At 35.6% G+C, this 24,711-nt stretch overlaps 1 protein-coding gene across 6 annotated transcripts in view; it reads left to right on the top strand.

Moving 5' to 3' along the window:
* PPP1R12A (protein phosphatase 1 regulatory subunit 12A) overlaps positions 1–24,711 on the top strand; it is a gene marked incomplete at its 5' end in the record, with an annotated part of 129,615 nt that overhangs the window by 80,785 nt on the left and 24,119 nt on the right. For 3 of the 6 annotated variants that reach the window (XM_080604877.1, XM_080604878.1, XM_080604882.1), the window contains 12 exons: positions 890–964; positions 1,393–1,481; positions 1,622–1,779; positions 6,189–6,316; positions 9,745–9,960; positions 10,740–10,834; positions 14,194–14,316; positions 16,179–16,340; positions 16,785–16,961; positions 20,808–20,898; positions 22,701–22,898; positions 23,078–23,243. In XM_080604877.1, the coding sequence (XP_080461003.1) occupies positions 890–964; positions 1,393–1,481; positions 1,622–1,779; positions 6,189–6,316; positions 9,745–9,960; positions 10,740–10,834; positions 14,194–14,316; positions 16,179–16,340; positions 16,785–16,961; positions 20,808–20,898; positions 22,701–22,898; positions 23,078–23,243 (1,678 nt within the window). The remainder of the gene's footprint in view (positions 1–889; positions 965–1,392; positions 1,482–1,621; positions 1,780–6,188; positions 6,317–9,744; positions 9,961–10,739; positions 10,835–14,193; positions 14,317–16,178; positions 16,341–16,784; positions 16,962–20,807; positions 20,899–22,700; positions 22,899–23,077; positions 23,244–24,711) is intronic. The other 3 variants (XM_080604880.1, XM_080604879.1, XM_080604881.1) reach the window with 3 other exon arrangements.

The raw sequence follows: 24,711 nt of genomic DNA, 5'->3' as shown, positions 1-24,711 counted from the left end.
TTGTTTAAATGCAGACTTCCAAATACAAAACATTCTCTTGCAGTATCGAAGCAAGTAAGTTAGGCTTTCTTTGTGCAACTGTGAGCTTCAGCCTTTCTTGTCTTCATGTGGAGGTGAAGAAAAGGAGTTTTTGAAACCTTTACCAATTCTGACCTTAAAGATAGAATCTGTTGTCCTGTGGGCATCTGGCCTACTCAAGAATTGTAATGACTATGTAGATGTGAGATACGGCAAGCCGAAGAAATTCCAGCTAAAGGCATTACTCTCTGTTAATGAATCACAGTAGGACATTTATTCAAGTACATCCCATGAAAATCACACACTAAGGGGGATAGGAGCAAAGAATTGTAGCAGATCTTTCCTAAAACAGAATGGAAAATGTAAATACAGTTTTACTGCAAAAATGTGAAAGTATGACTATGTTTTCTTAAATAATTTAAACTTCAAAAAATCAACCGTATATGGTAGCCTGAAGATGGACAGGGTACTAACTAGTTAGTGTCCATCCATACAACTTCTATTGGAATAGTTGTTTGGAACCAATGTTGTGAGCATTACATTCTTTCAGCCTGTTTTATTTTCCTTTATAGTATTTATTTTCCTTCAACGGACAGTAAAATTTTATTGAAGTCATGTTTTTCTGTCTTAAAAGAAGTGTTTACTCATGAGGGTATAGATGCTTCTGTTTCAATTTTAAAAAAAAGTAATATTGCAAAATTGTTTTCAGTCACTGACAGACTAACAGTTTGCAATAGAGCTTGGCGTATGTGTTCTAATTTCTCTGTACAATTCCGTTTCTTACCTGCATCATCAATGTGATAAGGCATCAAAATCTGTTATATTTAAATTCTACTGTACAAAACTGCGGTTTTCTTTTCCCTTTCTCCAGGGCCAGACAGCATTTGACGTGGCAGATGAAGATATTCTAGGATATTTAGAAGAATTACAGAAGAAGCAGAATCTGGTAGGATTTTTGCATCTGTATATATTATACTTTATAACATGTGTGATGATGGTACACAGTTAGCTCAGAGTAGCATATAGATTAAAATCAAAGTTTTGATTTGGGGCTTCAATTCAGGTAATGCCAGTCATCTCAGCTGTTCTTTCAGGCCATTATTTGGTCAGTTACAGTCATTGGAAAGCTCCAGAAGATAGAAGGTGCTCTCCTACTTGCTTTCTCCAGTAGGCATTTTATGATCTATTGCATCTACAATCAGCAACTCCGTGGAAATAACAGTTTTTGAGATTTTAGAACTTTGAGGTTTGACATTTTGAAAGTGTATGAACATTCTAGCATTTTTTACAGTTGAAGAAGAGTTCCCTCCACTAGTAATTTTGTCATATTGCTACTGTTCTACCAATTTAATTGCATTATTCTATGTTTTGAAGCTTCATAGTGAAAAACGGGAAAAGAAATCTCCCCTAATTGAATCCACAGCCAACATGGATAATAATCAGACACAGAAAACATTCAAAAAGTAAGTAAACTAGGAAAAATGATGAGCTCTTAATGAAACGCATAACTTCATAAGCTGGCACAAAGTTCTACTTGACATGTTTTAATAAATTTTTCAGGACTTAGTAAGTTTGGTGTTTTGTTTTTTTTTTTCAAATTCAGTAAAGAGACATTGATTATGGAGCAAGAAAAGAATGCATCTAGTATAGAGTCTCTCGAGCATGAGAAAGCAGATGAAGAGGAAGAGGGAAAGAAGGATGAATCCAGTTGTTCTAGTGAAGAGGAGGAAGATGACGACTCAGAATCTGAAGCAGAGACAGGTATGTTATCTGGAGTATTGTCTAAGTTTTTGCTTTATTAATTTACTTCTTTAACATCATATGATGCATCGTTAAGTATATTAAGTTTCACTTCTGCATTTCACTAAGCTTCCAGTTATTTTGAAGCACGTTTATGTATGTCTAAAGTCAAGTCATAACAGAGATATCGAAAGAGTGCTTTTATTGATGGCTACTGAGGTTAAAGCAGTTAATCTACTTAGATGATTGTCTATTTAACAGTTTATTTAAATTACATTTTTGGAATATATAAGCCTTAAGCAGCATGTTAAAAAACATTAACAAAGTTAGAAGGTCAAAGCAGAAATGAGGACTTTATTAGCAGTGCTTGCTTATGGAGCTGGTACAGAGATTGGAACAGCAGGTGCACAAACATTCTTATTTGTTCTTGCCATCTTGAAGTAAATACCGGTATGAATATGACAATCTTAGATATTCATAAAGTAATGGCGTGTAGACTTACTCTCAATTACGTGCTGAAATAAACTTCAAAAGGTGTTGTTTCAACATATGCTTCATATACAACTTCATTTCCAGAGGAACGTTCTTGGAAAAGTTTGGAATTGTATGCAAAGAAACGCATTACTCAGTACTTCTGAAAATAAGCTGAAAATTGATGTTTAAATTTATTCATGCAGCCTAGATGAGGGGAGACATTAAATGCTTTGCCTGTTTATTCATAGGTCTCTGGGAGTATTTAAAGGTTTCTGAGTCTCAAATCTGTGTATAGAAATTAGGTGGGAAAAAATGAAGAAAAAGAAAGAATGAAACAGGAGGGTGAATGAAAATATAATCAAACAATGTAACTGTATGTTCTTATTTCACCATTAATCACTATCCAGATTTACAAATCTTTCGTATAATTATCAATGAATATAGAAAAGAACCCTTGTGTTTGAAATTAAAAAGAATTCCTGCATTTATTCACATATGTTCCTTCTATTATTATTCCTTCTTATTTGTCCTTCTATATTTTTCCTTCTGTTGCTTGTCTTTTCAGATGTATAGGTTTTCAATGCTTGACTGCTATTGTGACTGATTAAATTTCAAAAATAATAGTTATTTTCCTTCTTTTCATTATGGGATGTGCATATTTTAGTGAGACTGCACTCAGTATCTTTGGAAGGCAAGCTACTTACGCTATTACAGCTGGTGGGAGTGTACATTAAATTTACCATGAAGTTACAGGCACATTCAGCACTGCTTTATTTGTAATAATTTGTGGGTATTGCCATACTGGAGTTATTGTTTTTATCCATATAGGAACTATTCTGTTGTAGAAGTAGAGATGGAATCTCTTGCAGATTTTTACCAGTCCTATCCAATTTTCAGATTATTTTTTTCCTGGTACCTGAAGGATCTGGTACTGATATGAAATCCAACAAAGTAAAATACATTGCCTTCTGAGGATAATGAGGCTTACTTTTGCTCATTCTTTAACTCTTGTCTAGGTTGCCTTGATAACCTTCAGGGAAGCTGAATCTTTCCTCTAGAGCATTTCAAATAATTCCCTTGATCAACAGCTTGCTCTTCAGTGGAATTTAGCTTTTTTTCTTCTTGAAAGATTATCAGAGACTTAAAGCAAATAATGATGTAAGAACAGCATAGCTTTAGAACTAGAATTTAGAATTGCGGTGCAGTAACATAATAGATGCAGATGGCATTACAAATGTCTTGTTAATATTTCATAGTTACGCTTGTTAAAATGCGTAAACCTATTTTCATGATCTGTCAGTTCTCATTTTAAAGCATTTTTTCTAATTTATTCACCTGAAATAGTAAGGTTAGAGAGGGATTTTAGAGCTAATCAGGATATCATAAATACTTGATGTAGGCAGAAACAAAAATGAATTGTGAAACCAAACATTCTGTTTGCTTTAATTATTTTTGTATTTTGAAATAAACCAACATTTCAGTCCTAAGCAGGAACAAAAGTCTGTCACGCTTTGTAATTATTCTTTCACCTTAGTATACTTGCATCCCTTGCTTGCAGAGACTGAACTTGGATAAACTCAGAACACTTACGATACGTAGCATGTAGTACTTTCTCAGTAACTGGACTAACTGTAATGTCTCCTGAACTTTATGACTCTGGTAACTGTGTTCTCTTCGTTACCAGTAGACAGTTTGTGCCAGGAAAATTTGACTGTGACACAAGAATTAATTTATGTAAACTTTGGTTTTTTAGTATCAACAAAGCTTTATCATACTTTATTTGGCAAGCCAGACTTTAAGCTTTTCCCTGTAGAACTGCATCTCTAAATTCCAAGCTTGTGCTTTCCTTTTTTTCCCATTATTCAGATTAAGGTAGTTTTCTACTGAAAAATCGTAAGCTTAGGAAGAGCATTCTAGCAGTAAAATGTCTTAATATTGTTCAATATTCTGAGGTACTGGAAACTGTATGATTTATGATCTGTTGGGTTATTTGAAATGTTTTCATAAAAATTCTGTTCTGATTCATTGATTATGTGAGTATACAGCTTCACAATAAATACATTTCTCTCTGTAAGACCAAGCAGGAAAATATGAATTTGAAACTAGGGTCTCCTAAAGGACAAGAAGACACTAAAAATAAACAAAACTTTCAGCAATTCAGTTTTTCAACTTACTTCCTTTGAGATAGTTCTGTTTTTTGAAAATTAGCTCAGCCATGCATAATACTGTGTTCTACCTGTCCTTGAAGTAATTTCAGAATGCTGTTGTGAAAAATTCATTTTTCTGTGTGCTTTCACTCCTGTTACTTTTTACTGTGTATTTTAAAGCTGTATTACTTGCTTACAAACTTCCAGCAGATCTGCTTGTACATCTGTAAACCTTTTTCAGTTCATACTGTCAGCCCACATTGCCCTGTTGAACATTTTATCACCATGACCCAGAAGTTTAAAACCATTTAATTCCCCTTGTGTTTTAAAAGAGCTTTCTATCAAGTGTAGTTAGTCATGCAAGCTGTTTTTTATATATATTTTTGTTTTCTGCATAACTAATTCTTCAAAATATCTGTTAAACTATGTCCATAACTATGAGCAAGTGTGTAACAGCAACAGCATTAATTGTGTGATTTCAAATCATACCATTGGTAGTTCGCTGAAATGCTAGATATGAGAACACTATAAAAATGTTGCACGCTTTTAAAACGGGTCATGTAGAAATAAAGGCATGCTTATAATAGGGCCCAAACCGGTAGAGATTGAACCCCACGTTGCTCAGCACTGAACAGGTAGCATGTACCAACACACTCTGAACAATTTACAATTTGAGTAGGTGAAACAGATTTGAGGTGTGTAGTGACAGGACTAGAGGCAATGGTTTTACACTGAAAGAGGGTAGTTTTTAGATTAGATATAAGGAAAAAATTATTTACTCAGAGGGCAGTGAGGCCCTGGCACAGGTTGCCCAGAGAAGCTGTGGATGCCCCATCCCTGGAGGTGCTCAAGGCCAGGCTGGATGGGGCTTTGGGCAACCTGGTCTGGTGGGAGGTGTCCCTGCCCATGGCAGGGGGTTGGACCTGGGTGGTCTTTCAAGTCTCTTCCAACCCAAACCATTCTGTGATTCTGTGGTTACGAAGCTCAAGCAAGTGCAATGACAACAGTTGGATGACAACCAGGATATTACATGTGTGTTTGTATAAGAGGAATTAAGGTTCACAGCAGAAGACGTGGGCAGGAAAGACAGAGCAGAAGAGGTCAGAGAAGGTAGGCAGTGAAACTTACATAAGAAAAACAAGGGAGGAAGAAGGAAGGAAGCAAATGGAAAGTCAGAGCTCTGGTGGTTTCTCCGAGGAAGAGCAAGTTCCTGCCTCAGCTAAATTCTTCTGTCCAGAGTCGTTGGCTGGATTCTCTATGCAGTTAATTATTTCTTTATACTCAACATACACAGTTATTCAAGAATAAATGTTTTACTTTGAATTAGTATCTTCTGTAGTTCAAGTCAACTATTACGTGCCAATGTACCTCCCACTGATTAACCAGGTGCTAAAGTACAGTTTGCCTAGAGAGGTTATGGCACCTCTGTCTGTGAAGGTTTTCAAGACCTGGCTCATCAAAGCCCTGAGCAGCCTGGTCCGTATGTAATGCTGGCCCTGCTTTGAGCTGGAGGTTGAATTAGGTCACTTTCACCCTGAATGAGTCTGTGGTTCTGTCTGTGCATCTCTGAGTGTTTTAATACTTCCTGAATAACAAAAATAAGTAAAAAATTATATGCATGAATGTTATGAAAAGAAGATGAACCTAACTAAGATATAGTGGGAGGGGAAGGGTAAATACTGAGGGATAAATAAAATAATGTTGGGAAAGTTGACTGACAAACTTGTTCAAAAGAAATTCAATTCTGTTGTAGAAGTGAGAGAGTTATGAGTGAAAAATGAAAATGAGAATCTTATAAATATTTTTCAGATAAGACCAAAACCTTGGCAGGTGTAACTAATAATGCAAATACCACAAGTACACAAGCATCATCAGTGGCTGTGACAGCACCTTCAGTAGCTGGTGGTCAAGGGACACCCACATCACCTATTAAAAAGGTAAAATAAAATACTTGTTGTGATTTTAGATTTCTGTTCTTTGTTTTTGTACATTTTTTGTTACTTGTATAAAATTGAATTGTGTTATCCAGTGATGAAAATATGAATAGATTCCTAACATATTTTGTTTTTCTGCAGAAACTGTGTTCAATTTTTGTAAATTTTGAAATTTGAGTGAACAGTTTTGATTCTAAACAGGAATCTAAAATACATAGCTACAATGTAGCTGAACACAAGATCCATTTAAAAAAAGCAAAAATCTATTGCACAGTGACTGTAATTCTTGTTTTTCTGAAGTTATCTTCATCTTTCAAAAGTCTTTTTTTATGCCAGACTCCTCCTAAAGTTTTGGAAACTACTGTCACTCTTAAGGCAAGGGAGCCAGGTATGACTAAAGTACTTTTGAGAGTCCTTAGAAGCATTTAGCTTGTGCTAGAAGTTGAAAATGAGAGGCACAGAAATTGCAAATGATATTTGAACTAAGAAAATGCTGTAGGTTCTAGCCCTGATTTCAGTATGGTTAGGATCTAACGGGAGAACCAGAGGATTGGAGCACATAATTTGTCATTGGTGCAAATAATTTATTCATCTCAAAAACATAGCCATCAAAGCCATATTGCTTATAGGAAGCTTGATTTGAAAAGTCAGTTGGAATGAATCTTGGGTTTGCTTGTCAAAAGGGAGATATGTATGCCTGGAGAAACAAATTACAATAGATAATAATGTACAGTCACAAGGTTGTATGCAAGTCAATCATTCAGAATATATAAGCAAACTGGGTAGCAAGCCAGTAGGTCTTCCTTTGTCATCCTTTACAAGTTTTCTTCACGTCATAATCAAAGCTTAACCTTCTACAGATGTTTCTGAAAAAATGTGACTATGATACACTGAAATCACAGCAGAGAGGGAAGACGTACTATAGGGGGAATATTATGTATTGCATTTAGCTTCCTGGCAATTACTGGAGTTGTGCTTTCATATACACAATAGAACCTAATAATAATTAATCTTAAAAAATATAGGTTAGAACCTAATGGTTAGCACCTTTTCATGTAAAAGATAAAGAGAATATACTTTAAATCGCCCAACTGCATCATATTATGTGATACTGTACAACAGGGTTGGGCCAGCTTTCCTGATCCTAAAAGCTGTTTTATAAAAATCATCATAACTGATGTCCACAAGATTTCTCTTTACAAAAGCATTAAGAGCAAAAGGTAATTGTGGGCATGGCTCACTGGCAGGAATGACTACTGTTTCCCCTCTCTGAGCCCTTGTGGCTGGGCAAACAGCTAGATTCCAGGGTGATCTTGTGATGTTAATCTAAACAGTTTGCACTGGCTGAGTTAGGAGTTATGGTTCTCTGTCATGGGAGCTGCATTTGGGTTGCTCGGGAGCTGCACAGAACTGAAGAGCCACAAGTTTTCTATACAAACCATAGCAAATGGGTCTCTCAAACCATAGCAAATGGGGCTCTGGGGGAAAGGGAAGACATTGTGAGGAGTTTCTGGTTTGCCAACTGTACTTAACTGTAGAGAACACAAACATAGAGTGTGAAGTTAACTTCAGGGAAACAGGCCTACTGTATAGTTTATCTTTTTGAAGTCAATTTAGTAATACAAGCATTTCTGACAGTTGTTCAGTTTAACCAATATGCTCTCCACCCAGTTTTTGTACTGGAATTAATTATGTTTGCATACTTCATATTCTAAGGTATCTAACATTTCAAATACTTCGTTTTTCTTGGAATTGTCTGAACTTCATCTTGCAGTGAAAGCTTCCAGCTTGTGCCTTTCAATCCATTTATTTCATACTATGCAAAAGCCTTTTAAGTTATATGACCTTCAGTGACAGGATGATTATCAAATCAGTGCATGCTTGGGGTATGGCTTGGTATTCCAGAGTTGAATGATCAGTTAAACAGAATTTTTTCTTGGTACATGATTAAATTAAGACATATGAAAAAGTTTTGATAAGAAATAAGTATGATTTTAAGCTGATTGAAAACCTTTTGCAAATCAGTAACACATTAGCATTTAGTTTGTTCCAATTTTATTGTGCTGTAACTAATAGCTTATCTTATTTTTCTGTCTTCAAGGCAAAAAGTGCAGGTTAAAAGTACACTGCAGTTATCTTTCTACAATTAAATGTGAAAGACTCAGGGTTTTCTGTATTTACAAAATAAATGCCCGTTTATATTGAGGCTGATCATTTTGTAAAATGGTATGCACATATGACTTGGAGAAGCAGTTGCAGCTCATGTCAATGAACAAACAGGATTTAAACTGTTTAAACTGTTTTTACTAAAAAATTGTAGAACAGCACTGGTACAGGTACAAGTTGCCTTGAACCTACTCTTGCACCTGCTTCTTCAGGCTTGCGACATCTGTGCTACTGCAGTTACTCTTCTGATTTTACACCATAGATGTCCAAGCTATATGTTGCTCACAGCAGTGTACTAAGCTGGAATTTGGGTTTTCTTCAATCTCTGTCGCATTCAATAATGCTACTTTCTGTCTGAGGACACTAAACTTGGGGAAGTGTGTGAGTAAAGGTGTGGGTTTGATAGTCAAGCTAGAATGTGATCATATTAAGGGATCTCAATGGAGTATGAAAGACAAGAAAGGTAATGGACATGTTAGTGTGAATCTTGTAATATTCTCCAGCATATGATGATTTAGGCATGGACCTGTTAGGTCTACAGGCTTTGCTGTCCTATTCTATGCAAACTGTAGTTCTGTCACTGAGCTAGCTAAACATGTTGTGCTGTGTTTAATAAGAATCTGTTACTAAAGTTGTAATTGTCTTTCTGCTTTTTGGTATTATGTGGTGTAATGAAGAGCTACATGACATAAGCGTGGGAGCAAACTATGTGCTTTTGAAACAACCTTTTGTTTCTATTTTCTGTTCTTTCAATCTTCATCTTTGTCTTGTCTTAATTGGCTTTAGTATGATTTCATTCCTCCTATCATGCCTGTCGTGGAGTCAGTAGATCCTGCATCATGGAGGCAGGGCTTGCGCAAAACTGGCATTGTTCTTGTGCCCAATAAGGGTGAAAAATCTCTGGTGAGGTTCTGGTGTGCACAGGTTTGTGTACAGGTTGCAAAATAACATATTTAATCAAAGTGTTGATACCAGATTTGCATGGTTTTAAGTTTGCATCTCCTGATCGCTGTTTTTATTACGAAGTGTGAGTTTTTCCAAGCTAACTTCTAGAGGAGTAGTATTCCTTGACCAGTTTTATGTTTCTTATCTCATTAACTAATTCAAGAGAAGAGCGTGTAGGCTGTCTTTCACCTTAACTCCTCTAAGAATTCAGTACTTCCATGATTATTAGAAGTAGTTGTGTTCTCAAATCTCTGCAAGGATCGTGAATTACCACTGATAATGCAAATTAATAGCCTTTAATTTGCTGCTGTGTTTTACAGTTTCCAACATCTACAACCAAGGTTTCTCCCAAAGAAGAAGAGAGGAAAGATGAATCTCCTGCTTCATGGAGATTAGGTCTTAGAAAAACTGGTAGTTATGGTGCACTTGCAGAGATTACTGCTTCCAAAGAAGCTCAGAAAGAAAAGGACGCTGCAGGTGTTATGCGTTCTGCTTCAAGTCCTAGACTTTCCTCTTCATTGGACAACAAAGAAAAGGTAATCTTTTTCAGTGTGAAACAGCATTTTGAGGAACTTTGCTTAGCATAGGTGTTTATTGTAAAAGGAAGACATTCTCTTTAGAGTTTACTGCACATTTATTCTTTACTAAAATTCCAAACCGTTAAATTATACAGCTTCTATGTAGTACTTTAAAATACAATATGCACCTTCACTGTCTGGTGACCTGGTACATGGATCTGGGGCTTTTCCCTTTCTGGGACTTTCACTGACAGTAGTAGTATTTTTTACAGTTAAGGGAGACCAGAGGGTTGACAGTTTCAGCATCATTTGGAGAGCAGTGTTGATAGAATCTTCTGAAAAAGGAAGCTCTTTTTGTATTCTGTAGTCTTTTTTTATTTACAAAAATTTAATTGCATAATTAAACACAAATGTACTGCAGTCCTTAGCAAAGGACTAATTTGGAACAGGTAATGCATATAACATATGGTTCTTTTTCACGTACAAATGTTTAAATCTGTTTTTGGGATAGGGAATAATACTAAACTATACCATATAAAAATACTGAAATAGTTGTTTTCAGTAAGCCGTTTTCTGTTTCCTGCTGTATAAACGGAAATCAAGTCATGCATAACTAGCAAGAAAACATAAACAGTTTCCTTTACCTGTTTTAGTCTTTATGATATTTAACTAAAGCTTAAAACTCATTTGTATAATTGGGTCACAACAAATACAGATGAAGTTGTCATAATGATGATTTTCCAGCTTATAGGAGTATAATCAATGATAGTAGCACTTGGTAAAAATATGTCTTTCAGGAGAAAGATGGAAAAGGAACGAGACTTGCATATGTTGCACCTACAATACCAAGACGACTGGCCAGTACCTCTGACATTGATGAAAAAGAAAACAGGTGACTCTAAATTTATAATTACTGTTAAATATAAAATTATGTGGTTTTAGAGTAGCTGAGAAACTTGCAGATATGAAGACAGTGCTGGTTTATAGCATTATACTTTTCCATACATTATGCTAATCTGTAGAGTAATCCCAAAGGTTTTTGATTTTGTAAATCATAAATTATTTTATTACAGGAGCTGATCTGGGCATTAAGTGTTGTCATTTTAGGGGAGAAAATAAATGCTAAATAAAAAATTGTAAACTTTAAACTATTGAAGGGTGCTGAAAGAATTTTACTGATTTGTCTTGAGCCATCTAGTGCGGATACTGGGATTCATTATTACTTCTGCTGAAAAAAGATATGTTTTTCTTATAGTGCTTGGTAAAACTATATCATGCGTCAGCAGCTGTTTGCAGAAGTCATAGTGGTTCTTTTGTAACCTTCGCTTCTATTTTTCTTGTTTGCTTGTTGGCCTTTCATCTTCTTTTGGAGATACTTTCTTTACTGATATTTTTTATTCAGCTTTCAGTATAAAGGGAATAAAAAGTTCAGATGCATAGGCCTGTCACCTGTAAGTATTTGGAGTACTTTCATGACATACTTACATTGTCAGAACCTTCCAATTTTTCACTTCTCTCTTTTATTGCGGTTCTATTTGGCTGCTTTCACGAGTTTCAATATATTATACGTAGTACAAAATGTATGTCGTTTCTATCAGATTGTGTCTAGATAGCTGAATTTTGGATGACCTGAAATGAAAATACTTCTCATTGCTCCACTGTAATCATTTTCTATAAGACTGACAAATCTTATGTCTGAAGAGGAGGTTTTTTATTGCTACTGTTGAGAATGGTTCAGTTTGGAGAAAACACAAGATAAATGCTGTTTTTTCTTAAACTTGCAGAATACTGTTGCCAAAGTTCAGCATCTGGGTGACAAATTCTGTTTTGAAACAGGGATATTCCAGATCTCATACTCCCCTGAAGTTCAACTTAGTTTGTTGGCATCTGTTATGTTACGCCCTGGTTGAGTTTGTGATCTTAAGGAACACGGACCTGGCAAACGGCAAAGTCAGGACCCTGAACTCGCACAGAGCAAACTTCCAGCTGTTTGTTCCAGTGGATGAGATCCACTGGAAGACTGTCGTTAGGGACAAAGGATCTGAACAGAGGTGGCAGCTTAAGGATGCCTTAGAGGGCAAGAACTCTTCCATCCACATGTATAAGAAAGGGAGCAGGGAGGGCGGAAAACCTGGATGGCTGAGCAAGGACCTGCTGCTCAGACTGAGGTGTAAGAAGGAGATGCACAGGCAGTGGAGGCCGGGACATGTGGCCTGGGAAGAGTACAGGGATGCCCCATCCCTGGAACTGTTCAGGATCAGGGTGGATGAGGCCCTGGGCAACCTGATCTGGTGGGTGGCATCTCTGCCTATGCAGGGTGGTTGGAACCAGATGGTCTTTAAGTTCTCTTCCAACCCAAGCCATTCTATCATTCTACTATATTCTTATTTGAAGTTGAATGCGTTAGTCAGTTTTGGTTTGTTTATAACAGAGATTGTTCTTATTTCATGTTTTATTCTTTTACGAGCTTCTCAAATGACTGTCTGAAACTGTCTTGACCAGATGATAATTTAAGATTGGGATAAATATTTAATTGTAATTTTATTTCTTAGAATTTTTTATTGTTTGTAACAAAGGGATTAAATGTTGGTGCAGTGTTGAGGTTTATTTTGTCTCTTTGGCATGCCATCATGACTTATTCACAGACACGGTTCCAAAAGTGGGTACCAGCAATATTATGTTTTTCCTCGTGTGTATTGGGTGACCTGAGATCAGTGTCATTAGTCCTGACAGTGTTGTCTGAGCAGTTGACCTGAGAATATTCTTCATTCCTTGGTGTACAAAAGGTGAAGCTTTCTTTTAGGCCAGCCTTTTTAGGCACGAGTGCCTTGCCTAGTGTATGACTTGGCAGACAACCCAGCTTATTTATTTAAAACCATAAGAGATTTTTGACTTTTAGTCTGACCTTTTTTATGGTGACCAATTCAACTCTGCCCTACAGATACATTAATTAATTGCTAAGGGTTCTGCCCATGTCCCAGATCTCTATCCTTGTTGCTTAGCTTAATGCTGTGTTCTTGTTCCACCTGTCTGAACACCTGCTTGTCTAGATAATAGATGATGTCGTGTAATCCATCTAACTTCCTACTGTGAGTAATGGAAAGGACTTCCAGATGAATCCTAGTTGGGCCTTTAGATAAACAAATCTTAGACATCCAGCCTCAGAAGTGTAGCCAATGCTACAAGAAGAGTGCTGAAGTCTGTAGAGTCTTGGCAAAGCTAAACTTTCAGCAATTATTAAAATCTGTCATGCAGCAGGACTTACTTAAAATGTGTGGTAGGTAATATCTCAGAATTAGTGTTTCTCTTTGTTTGTAAGACGTAGCATTGCATTGGCCTGTGTCTGATCCTTTTCTGGGGTTGTTTGGAACCACAGAAGTGCTACCATACATTTTTGTGCAAAAGGATACATTTGGAGTAAATTCTGAAGTTCACAAGTATCCTGAACGTGAAACACCTCTTTACAAGATTTTATTTCCCCTCACATATACAGTTGCCTTTTATATATAGTTTTGTGCAAGACATTTCTTTCTTCCTTCTATCTGAACTTTACTTCGTATCTTGAGCTTATGTTAGACACTGAGTTTTTTGTATTAGTATCAGTTTTCAGAGCCATTTTTCTAAGCAGATTTTTGCAAGGCTATTTCTTCCTGCTATAAACTGCAACAACAGAATGGAAATTCCTCATGACTAAAGTAATGTCAGCTAGTGATACGTGGCAGGCCACTCAGGAATGGCTACTGCGGACCTGTTTACACTAGCCTACAGTATCATGAGTTCTAAAGGGTAGTCAGCTTTTGAACTTCGTATTATAACATCCACGAATGAATAATCCTATGAAACCAACTTCTAAAAACACCAGGTAGTTTTCCCTTTATTGCACTGGGTTATCTCAGGAGCAAACGAAGAAGCCTCTTGATCCTTTTTGGAGAGAAACAAATCCAACAATGATCACAGATATAAGCTGATGTTTGACTTCCTATTGATTAAATCCCCTTTAATAGTATTTTTCTGAAACTTCTTTTCTATTATACTTCAAACAATGTTAATATGAATCTGATATTTTTCTACAGGAGCTTGAAAATTACTGTATGTATCAGGTCACTTTATTCCTGTTCTGCATTGTTACGTTTATTTTAAATGCATTATCCACACACAAGTTTTTCATCTTTAATTTGAAACTCATTTTCAGCTTGCATCAAAATCAAACTGCTTTAATATGAGTGTGCTAAATTAAAATCTTATTTACAGGGACTCGTCTGCTAGCTCAATACGTGGTGGTAGTTCCTATGCAAGGAGAAAATGGGAGGAAGATGTCAAGAAAAACAGTTTGAATGAAGGTCCTACATCATTAAACACAAGTTATCAAAGAAGGTGTGGGATTTTCTCTTGTTTTAAAATCAAAATAATTTTACAAATTAAAAGAAAAAGAATAATTCCTGAATCCTTAACTTTGTAAGGACAGTTTAAAATTGAATGGTGACATGTTAAAATGGCGTTCATAGTAATCACAAAGTATGTACTTAAGCTGAGGTACAAGCTCATGTGCTTGTTTTAAAGCTACACCATTTTACCAGCTTAGAGTGTTACAGCAACTGCTATATAAAGTTATATGCTTTTTTATTCCTATTGTTTATTTCAGTTTGAGATTATTTTGAGTCCTTCCAGATTTGATCAGGAATCAAAGATAACTATTTTAAATGTTGGAATAGTAGTGATTCTGTCTGATATCTGAAAAGAAGAGGGAAAAAACATTGAATTCTGCTTGTACATGATAGTATCAGAGGCCTTGGTCTGCTGTCCATAGTGGTAGATTATAGCCATGCCTACCTTGAATATCGCCATCATAGAATGAACACGTAAAACTAAATCTCACTTGAATGTAAACTAAATAACGATGAATATGAAAATAACTTTCAGGTGTACATGGCTCTCATCTTGCAGGATTTTCTCAGAATGGATCGTATCCAGGAATTAATACATGATTAATTTTACTGTGTAGTTTCGGTGAAGCTATTTGAGTGAAGTTCTTCGTTGATATTAATGAAGTGGGCAATAAGTATCTCGAATAGATCAAAAGTTTGACATTCAGGTAGCTGAGTTGCATACTGATACATGCTGATGATGTACATGGTGATGGGTGCTATCTTTTTCAGTCCTGACATTGATGTGTTTTCATTAGCATGTAGTCAGGCCATTTCATACAGTATAGTACATCTTACATCTTTGGTAACCTCTTGCCTTAAAAAGAAAACTACGTTTTCTTAACATGGAGTTGAGGAGAAATATTGCACAGATTTCACGTTCTGGGTGGAAAAACAGTTTGATTTATGAAAACTATCTTTGCATGATAGCTTTTATCAGTATTTATGCTCCAGACTTCAAACACCATGTACATATCCCTTTAATATGGTGCATGGTGTTTTAATTGTGTATTTCCTTAGCTGTTCTTGTACAAATGTTTTTTTCTTGGCCATTTTAGAATTGATAGCAAAAGAAAGAAAGATCAATAGCAGAATGACAAACAGATATTTTTCCTTAAATCTTTTCTAGTTAGTAATGTGATGTTCTGTTGGTCCTAACTGTGGGTTTACACAAGTTTACACATGAAAACGTCCTGACTTGGTAATGTAAAATCTGTTCAGCCAGAACCAGTGGGATAAAAATGTGGAAACGTCTGCATCGTCGTTACAACTAGAAGAGCAAGGGAAAAGCATGGGTGGGAGGTTAATCTTTCTGGGAGTGATGAGAGGTTTTTGTTTGTTTGCTTGTTTTTTTTTAAAAAGGATGTCTGTTGAAAATTGTTACAGGAGTGATATTAATGACATTTTCTTTTCTGACAAGCTATGGAGTAGAGTTCTGTATTTTCAGAGGTCTTCAGTGTGGGTGAAAGAGCAGCTTGAAAATGGAATGTTGAGGGCTCTGTGTGAATACTTCAGTAGATGCAATCAAGACAAGTATCAACCAGTGAGATGCCACTTTTATCTCCCATTCCTGTGGAGGAATGGTCAGGTCTGTTGCCTTCAGAAGTTGGAACTTAAAAGTCCTTCTCAATGAAATAATGAAGAAAATGGCGTTTGGAAAAGCTTCTTTTGCCCAAAAATTTTCCAGAACTCAATTGAAACATAGAATAGACAGGCAGGAGTTCAATGGATCATTCACAGCTTTGTGATATTTTATTGAACAAAGAAAGATAAGTCATACAAATGTATTCATTGTAAATGTCTCTCCTTCAGTGGCTCCTTTGGCAGAAGACAAGATGATTTGATTAGTTCTAATGTTCCAAGTACTGCATCAACAGTTACCTCATCTGCTGGTCTTCAGAAAACACTGCCCGCCAGCGCAAACACTACTACAAAGAGTACAACGGGTTCTACTTCAGCAGGTGTACCAAGCAGGTAATGCCACCAGTATACTTTTTGTTGTTCTTTTTTTGTCAGGTCTACTATGTGCTTATGTACGTGCATGCGTTCTTGTTTAGTAGATCATGGGGCTCTGGATTTTTTCACTTTCCTGTTCAATTTCTTTTAATTTTATGCAATTTGGCTCAAATTATGCATGGCTTTCTACTGCAAAGTGACAGCCATGTTGTTATAAATAAATAAATCCAATATTCGAATCGAAGGGTGAAGAATAAGAATCCAATTACTGTGAACCATTCAATTCTTAATTAATTCAATTTAATAGCTCAAGTTGAGCTTTCACAGTAGAGACATTTCTCAGTTTGCTTTTAAAAAAAATCCGTCCCTCAAGTTACATGTTATTAGTTGTTTAGTAAAGTGCTTTCATTGTTTAGCTGTTTCCTTTTCTCTTTTTTTGTGTTGCTGCTTGTTATGCTGTAGTACCTCAAATCGTTTGTGGGCTGAGGATAGTACTGAGAAAGAAAAGGAAAATGTTCCTACAGCAGTGACGGTTCCTGTTGCACCATCTGTTGTAAATGCTACGGCCACTACCACAGCCATGACTACAGCTACTTCTGGCACTGTGTCCTCAACATCAGAGGTCAGGGAGAGACGGAGGTGTGTAAAGGTCCTAAGAGTAATGTTGCTCTTGTACAAAAATAATCTTTTTTTCTTATTTAAATGAATGTGTTGGTTACCACAAATTTGGATAGTACAGTATGTAAAGCAGTGGTATTTGCTTGCTGTTTATTGAAACAACTACCAAGATGCCTCAATTTATCTATTGATAAATCTCATCCGTGAAACTTAAACTTTGATATTGTGTATTTTGGCTGTCCTTGGGTTTGGATTTGGTATGCAGTATTTTTATATTTGTATTTCTGTTAATACATGAGTCCTCTGAAAAATACCCATAATGGAACTACGTAAAAAACACTGAATTAAAAATAAGAAAATCAATAATTACTTATTGCAAATGCATTGCTGCTGTCTACCGTGGCACATCTGTTGTGCCAGGGGCAGTATGCTGACAAGTTACTACGTAGTATTTTTTTTTTCAGTCATTTTGTATGTCTGCCATTACAAAGACAAGAGTGTTGAACCAAACACATTTTTTTCATTTCATTGCAATCATTTAGGGTCTCTTCCATTTGAAACATGATAAACAGTTGTAAATGCAATGGTTTAAGAGCTATTCAATATGAAGAAGGAGTAAGAAGCTGATGTAAATTTTAAGAATACAGTGTTTTTTCTGTTACACCTCCATGGAGGATGAGTTACAATTGATGCATATTTATGTTTCCATAAATAGGTGATACCTACTATTTATGAAAGCAAAATAATAAGATTTCACAAGGTTGTTAATTCCTGTTAGTTTTCCCTGGGTTCTGATTATTTTCGATATTTATAAAAGTTTATCCCTTGTCCCTTCTGCTGAAATGCACATTCAGATTTCTGTGTTGCTGCTGTATTATTTTTGAAATGCAGCTACTATGTCAGTGGTGGACATGTATCTCTCCGTATGTTTACAGAGGGAACAAAGCTATTTGTTGTTAGAGAAGAAAGGCAGCAAAAACATTCATAGATTCCACATACCTTTAACCATGTTTAGGATACTCGTAGTCCATTTTCCTGTCATATCCCAAACTGCGATGAACTACCTTCTTTTAAATGGGGATTTTTTTCTTCTCTTCCATGATTCGGGAGGTGCCCACAGGTGCTTACTGCCATTTTCATAACAACCATAGTCAGAACCTGCATTTTCCGTAGTGCAATTTGACAAAGCAAAAGCAACAAAATGTATCATTTTTCCAAAAACAGTTTTAAATTTAAAATGCAAATGCTATTTCAGTCTCATATGAGGTAGAAAAACGAGGAGATCTAGAATTAAGGCTTTCGCTGTCTCGTTTGCTCTGACTAACAAGTGTATACTAATATACGTATACTACATATGTTTTAGATACCTGCAATTGGCCTGAAATTCTTTCCTTTTAATCTGACTCAGGGCCAATTGTATAGTATACTGTTGTAGATGTATTCGTGACGGCGTGTTAAAATATCCATTAAGTGTTAACAGTCAGCAAAGTCGGAATAATAACTGTGTGCATGTGAGAAGGTAGTACCCTCAATATGTGCACATGCATATCTATCTGTATATATACAGATACATATCTCTCTGTGTGTGTATGTGTATCTATGTATGTTTATATGCACATGAAGAAATTTTGTCCGTTCATGAAATATTTTATGTTAAATATTTTCTTAAGAAATGAAGTTGATTAATCCGTATTTATGGACTGGAAGTATGTTAATTGGAAAGTATGTTTGAAGTAGTATTTCAAATAGTATATGAAAAGTAAGCACGTTATGAATTACTTTTAGTAATGAAATGTGTAATGGTGCATCCTTTCAGAATGTACTGAAGAAGCTATATTCTTTATCTGATTTTCAGGATTGCTTTAGAGAAACACGGAAGAGAGTGACAAACTTGAATCTTTAACATCTTTGTATCATGAATACATAGTTGACCTGTGAGGCATACACAGAGGATGCTGGGCCAGTTTCCAGTCTGACAGTAGCTATAGAGTTGTCATTTTCCTTCAGCAAGGTTTAGAGCTTTTCACATTTTTGGAGGGTAGGATTGGTATGTACACCCCTTCCTACAGAGCAATTTGCAGCAGTTTTCAAACTGTAAAGGTTACACCTGCTCTGCAATCAAAGCTGTCTTAGGTAGGTTAAAGCTTATGTCTACCTATGTGGCTGAGGAATATATTGGCTGACTCTAAAGTGGAGTCAGTGCAAACCAGATTTATATGATGAATTGTATTTCAGACTAGCTAAAGCAGCTAGTAGGCACCCTTTTCCTAATATAGATAGGGCCTAAGGGTCTAGGAAAACAGAAAATCTTATCAAAAATATTATTTGCAGGAGAACAAGATAGAGAAATGAAATTAATATAGTTCTTGAGAGGGGATATTTCTGCATTTGTAAATGTAACAGCTAATTATATTTTTTCTCTGTTTTGGAGATAATTTGTTTAGTATCTATAGAACATGGGTGGTAAAACATAGGCATAATAATCTGTGTAAATGAAGTTTATTTTAAAAACTTAGAACCGTTTCAGAACTGTTTTAGTATGCCCTAACCTGAGAAATACATAATTAAGTGACCAACAAGATGCTTTTTCCATAGATAAATGTTTTAAGTGTTAATACATGATAGCTTCCCTAACAAAGTATTTAAATCTGAGGAATTTCAGGAAGAACTGTACAGTTCAGGTGACAGAGCACTGGAACAGGCTGCCCAGAAAGGTTGTGGAGTCTCCTTCTTTGGAGATATTCAAAACCCACCTGGATGCGTTGTGTAACATGCTCTAGGTGACCCCGTTTGAGCGGGGGGATTGGACTAGATGATCTCTGGAGTCCCTTCCAACCTCAACCGTTCTGTGATTCTGTGAAATCATTAGCCAATTATTAACGAATGAAATACGGAAATAATATAGTCAGAAAATATCATAGAGTCTGATTCTGCTTTTAATGTAGCTAATTTTATCTAAAGGATCTCAGAGGGGTTTTATGTCTTAAGCAACCCTTTAGCAACCTTCAGTTTCTACTTTTTCAACTTTCTCCAATCTATTTAATCTAAGGATTAAAAAACATAATGGTAAATTATAACAGCATTCTCAGAATGTTCTGTAATAGAAAATCAACAAATGCATTAAAAATTTAAGTTCTTTAACAATGGTTTTACATACATATATATATATATATATTACATACATACATATACATATTTGTGTATGTGTATGTATGGATTTTTTTTACCCAAATTGCCCAGGTTGGAAAATCTCTTTAAAGAGTCCTGACCTTGCATGTTTACTGAAGTAGCCCTTTGCCTTTGATTACAATTACTTGGTTACTCTGCAGGATTGTTATGGGGTTCCTGAGGATTTATTTTTAAAGTCTGTTGTTTTTAAAGGGCGTTGGATTACCCAATTCGTGGATGATTCATGTGAAAATATGGTAACTACCTCCCTAAGGATTTTTAATCTCTGGTGCAATAGAAGGTATAATTAGGATTTCTGTATTAGCAATACATACTGATTTTTCTGAAAGCCTAAAAGTTATGTTAAGGGTTTACCTGCATGCGCACTCACATCACACACACACATATTTTGTTTGTAAATTTTTATGTTATATTTAGAGAAAAACGAATCTAAAATAAGTAGAAAAACACTGTTTTTTAATTGAGTTTTAAGGCCACTAGCGTGATGAACAGGTTATTATGATATAGATGATATAGTGTGTATGATGTATATAGTATATATGATATAGTAATTCATATCTTTAAAGATTTTCTTCTAACTGCTTTGTTTTTCATACTATGTTGTGAGTTTTTTTCTGACATTTAATGCATTTGTACAAAAATTACCATTTGCTGACTTACTTGTAATTAACTCTTTAGATCATACCTCACTCCAGTACGGGATGAAGAGTCAGAGTCCCAAAGAAAAGCTAGATCCAGGCAAGCAAGACAGTCTAGAAGATCTACACAGGTATAGTTATATTACAGCTTCTACATTCACAGAAACGTATATAACTCCCTGAGTACAGTGAAGTTTTAATTTCCCATTAAAACTCCAAATGATCAATTGATCTTCCTGGTATAAACAACTTGTTACCAGATGAAGTAAATGCCTCTTATTTCCTTTATTCCCCTGAAAGCTTGAGGACCCCTCGTTATGTCCTGGAAAGTGCTTTTTCTGATCACCACAGAGTAATTTAATAGAAATTTGAAAGCAGAGATGCTTCCACTGGAGTTTTTGTTTGCGTTCTGTGAAAGTAGCTTACTCAAGTAATTGTATCGCTTTTATATAGATATGGACTTTCAATTCTCCAAGAACTAACAGCTTCTGTCTCAAAATTTTACTTGAGAATTAGGCATGGCATATGATATGTATATTTACATACATTTTAAAGTCTTTTCTGTGTATGGACTACTGAAGATAATGTGATTGAGTTGACCAACATGTAGATAGATGGTAAGATCTATGACAGAAAATACACATTCAGCCTAGTTTCCATGGACACTTGAGAGTATTGGGGAAGAGGTTTTTGATATTTGATATTTTGATATATTTGGAAGTTTTTCCCAATTTCTGTGAGAGCTACCTCATACTGAATTGCAGCCAGTGCAATCCTTGCATAGAAAAAGATGTGACAGTAGCAAAATAGATGATGTCTAAACAGGACTTGAATGCTTTGTGGGCACTGGAGCAATTACCAGCTACTATCTTCTGTAAAGTGTGTCTACCCTTCTCTCCTTGTCTGCTGACAAACTGAGAATAATCAGCAAAATTGTCCTTAGATAAAACAGAACAAAGAAATACTTCAGCCAGCATCCTTATCTGCATTAAGCCAGATCTATAACTAAATTATTTACTGACATTACTTTCAAATCTTCGTAATTCTAAACCCCTCAAATGTTTCTGGTCACTTTTCCTATTGAGAGATCCACATTGTTTGACATGGGTTTATCATAGTGGAGTTCTTTTCTACTTCTTGGTAGTAATTCAGAGCCCTGGAAGATTGTTAAACCACAGAGCAATTCTTGAATCGTTACAGTGAAAAATCTACAAGGAATTACTGTGTTACAACACTATCAGCATAACAATCAATTAAATAAATAATGAGCTGGGTGTTTGGCTTTGGAATAGGTCACACAGAATTTTGAGCAGTATCTCCATGAGATAGATAAGTTGAAAATTGCAGTATAGAAAAGTTCTCTTTAATTAAGAAGTTGTTTGCATTCTGGCTTCATTTGAAAACTAGCGTTTAGCCTAAGAACAGCAAGGAAATAAGAAATTAGTTACAACTTTCTCTAGTGCTCTCAGTGTATTTCGTTGATGTGTTGTTAACCTCAAAATCCAGTCCCAGTGAGTGAATTTGTAGGTATTAATATTTCAATTTTTTTTAAGTATTGTATTTTCAAATGTTCTTTCAAAAATGTTTATTATGGTTATGATGATATTGGAGGGAGCTAGTGGATTCTTTAATGATTTCGACATGATTTTCTACATGATCTGTATGTACTAGTTCAGCTAAAAATGGTGTTACTGGAGAACCTGTGGTAGATCACATTAGAGCAAACGCTGCTGATCGGAGAGGGATATTTGGTTCCAGGATTCAAGAGAAAAGTTTATAGGTAGAATATGTAGGTAGAATGTATTTTTTTTAATAGAGAGAATTAATTTTCTTAAGCTGATTTTTACATTTAATAATAAATAATGTGGTCATCTATATTAATACAAGCCAAATGATATATTGTAACCTTGTTTGCTGACTGCTGTTTTCACAGGGTGTAACATTGACAGATCTTCAAGAAGCAGAAAAAACTATAGGAAGAAGTCGTCCCACACGAACCAGAGAACAAGAAAATGAAGAAAAGGAAAAGGAAGAGAAAGAAAAGCAAGACAAAGAAAAACAAGAAGAAAAGAAAGAATCTGAAACTAAAGATGATGATTATAGACAAAGATATTCCCGAACTGTTGAAGAGGTATTTTCATGATGGGTCTCTTTAGGTAGAGAAATTATACGAATCTTAACTCCAACTATAATACTGCAATTTTGGTATTACTGTAAACAGTCATTTACATATTTACATGTTTTATTATCCTGTGGTTTTATGTTTGTTTAATCTTTGTAAATTAATTTTGACATTTTTCTGCTGAATAGCCATATCATCGCTATAGACCAACAACTTCAACTTCTTCATCATCCACCTCTTCGCTCTCCACCTCCACTAGCTCTCTTTCAACTTCAAGTCAACTAAACAGACCAAACAGCCTTATAGGTATAACTTCTGCCTATTCTCGGAGTGGAACAAAGGAAAGTGAGAGAGGTAGGAGTATTATCTGTGAAGTTGGTTTTTTTTATTTATTTTAATTGCCAAAGGGCTATTTATGTTTCTAAAGACTGTTCAAAATGGGGTGTGATATGCAAGACCACTCTTAGATATATGTCACTCCAGGTTCTTGTAAGAAATTCCAAAACTTGCATGTAGAGAGGAAAAACAACTTTGAGGACTTAATGGTGTTTTTCAGTCTTATGGTGTGTGAGTCTGGGTTCATTTCTGCTTTCACACAGCAACTGTAACAGAATATCACGCTTCAGAGTTTAAAAGTGCAGGTGTCGAGGAGGAATTTTACTTGATTAAATAATCGCTAAGTAATTGGGGAGGAGGGTTAGTCGTACAGTGAAGGAATGAAACGATGCTTTCATGGTTTCATGAGCATCTGAAAACAGGAGAGAAAGGGATACTTCTGGTGTTAGTGTGGTGGTAGTTCATAATACATAGTGGAACCACACTAATATCTAACCGGTTTATATAATCATACACTGAGGATGAGATGCTCGATTCAGAGATCAGAAAGATGCTTTTCCTTGATGTCACGGATTTTTTGCCTAGAGTTTTATTCGAATGTGAATCATCTGCTATAATTCTTTAAAAATACTGTACCTGATCAGTTGCCTGTCAAAGGATGAAGCTGTTGACATACATTGTGATCTCCTCTACTCTCTCTGAGGTGTGGCACTGTTAAGCTGGGAGAAATACATTAATTCAAGTTATTGATTAGATATAGGATTACTGATTGAAAATGGTAATTTTTTTTGTACAGTGGTTCAGATTAGATGATCCGTTGTTCAAATCTCCATGAACTATGCATCAGTATCACCAAGTTCTCTATATTGGTATTTTCTGAACAAGTTGTTAGGACTAAGCTTCAGTGTTAAGTTTTCTGATTTTGTTCCCCTCCATCCTAACATGACGTGAAATTTGGAATAAAATTTTTCAGTACTGCATGCTTACTTTAGGAAACTCTTTCTAGACTGTTCTGTGGGAAAAAAAAAAAAAAGGGGTAAATATTAGCTACAGCAGGTTTTTTTCAAATTATGGTTTTAGGAGGAGAAATACGTTACTGTCTGAAAGCTCAAAGGTAAATCATCAATTATTAGGAAAGGTCGGTGTTCAGCATGAATACTTATCTTTCTTCTTTGTTTAATTCTTGCTTCATACTAAAAAATTCATTTACCTCTGAAGAGCAGTGATGATACAGTTAAGTTAGTAGGGATGCTATGATTTGAACTCAACTGTATGGTTTCTTTCTCATAAAGGAATAGCAAACTGAACAAACTTCCTAACAGGTAAATAACTTCTGTTTGGGCAGGTTTGTTTAATTGTCTTTTTTGTGCAAGTTACTTGTAGGAGACCAAACGCAATTCTGAGGTATTATGTCAGTTTTGAACTGCAATTGCATTTCTTTTAAAGAAAAAGGAAATCTGTATTACAGAGTTAATCTTTGAGATCC

This window comes from Anser brachyrhynchus, assembly GCF_964034855.1.
Source record: "Anser brachyrhynchus genome assembly, chromosome: 1".
In the NCBI taxonomy this organism is placed as follows: domain Eukaryota; kingdom Metazoa; phylum Chordata; class Aves; order Anseriformes; family Anatidae; genus Anser; species Anser brachyrhynchus.
The sequence above is the reverse complement of the archived record's forward strand: the minus strand, read 5'-3'. Positions and strand labels throughout refer to the sequence as shown.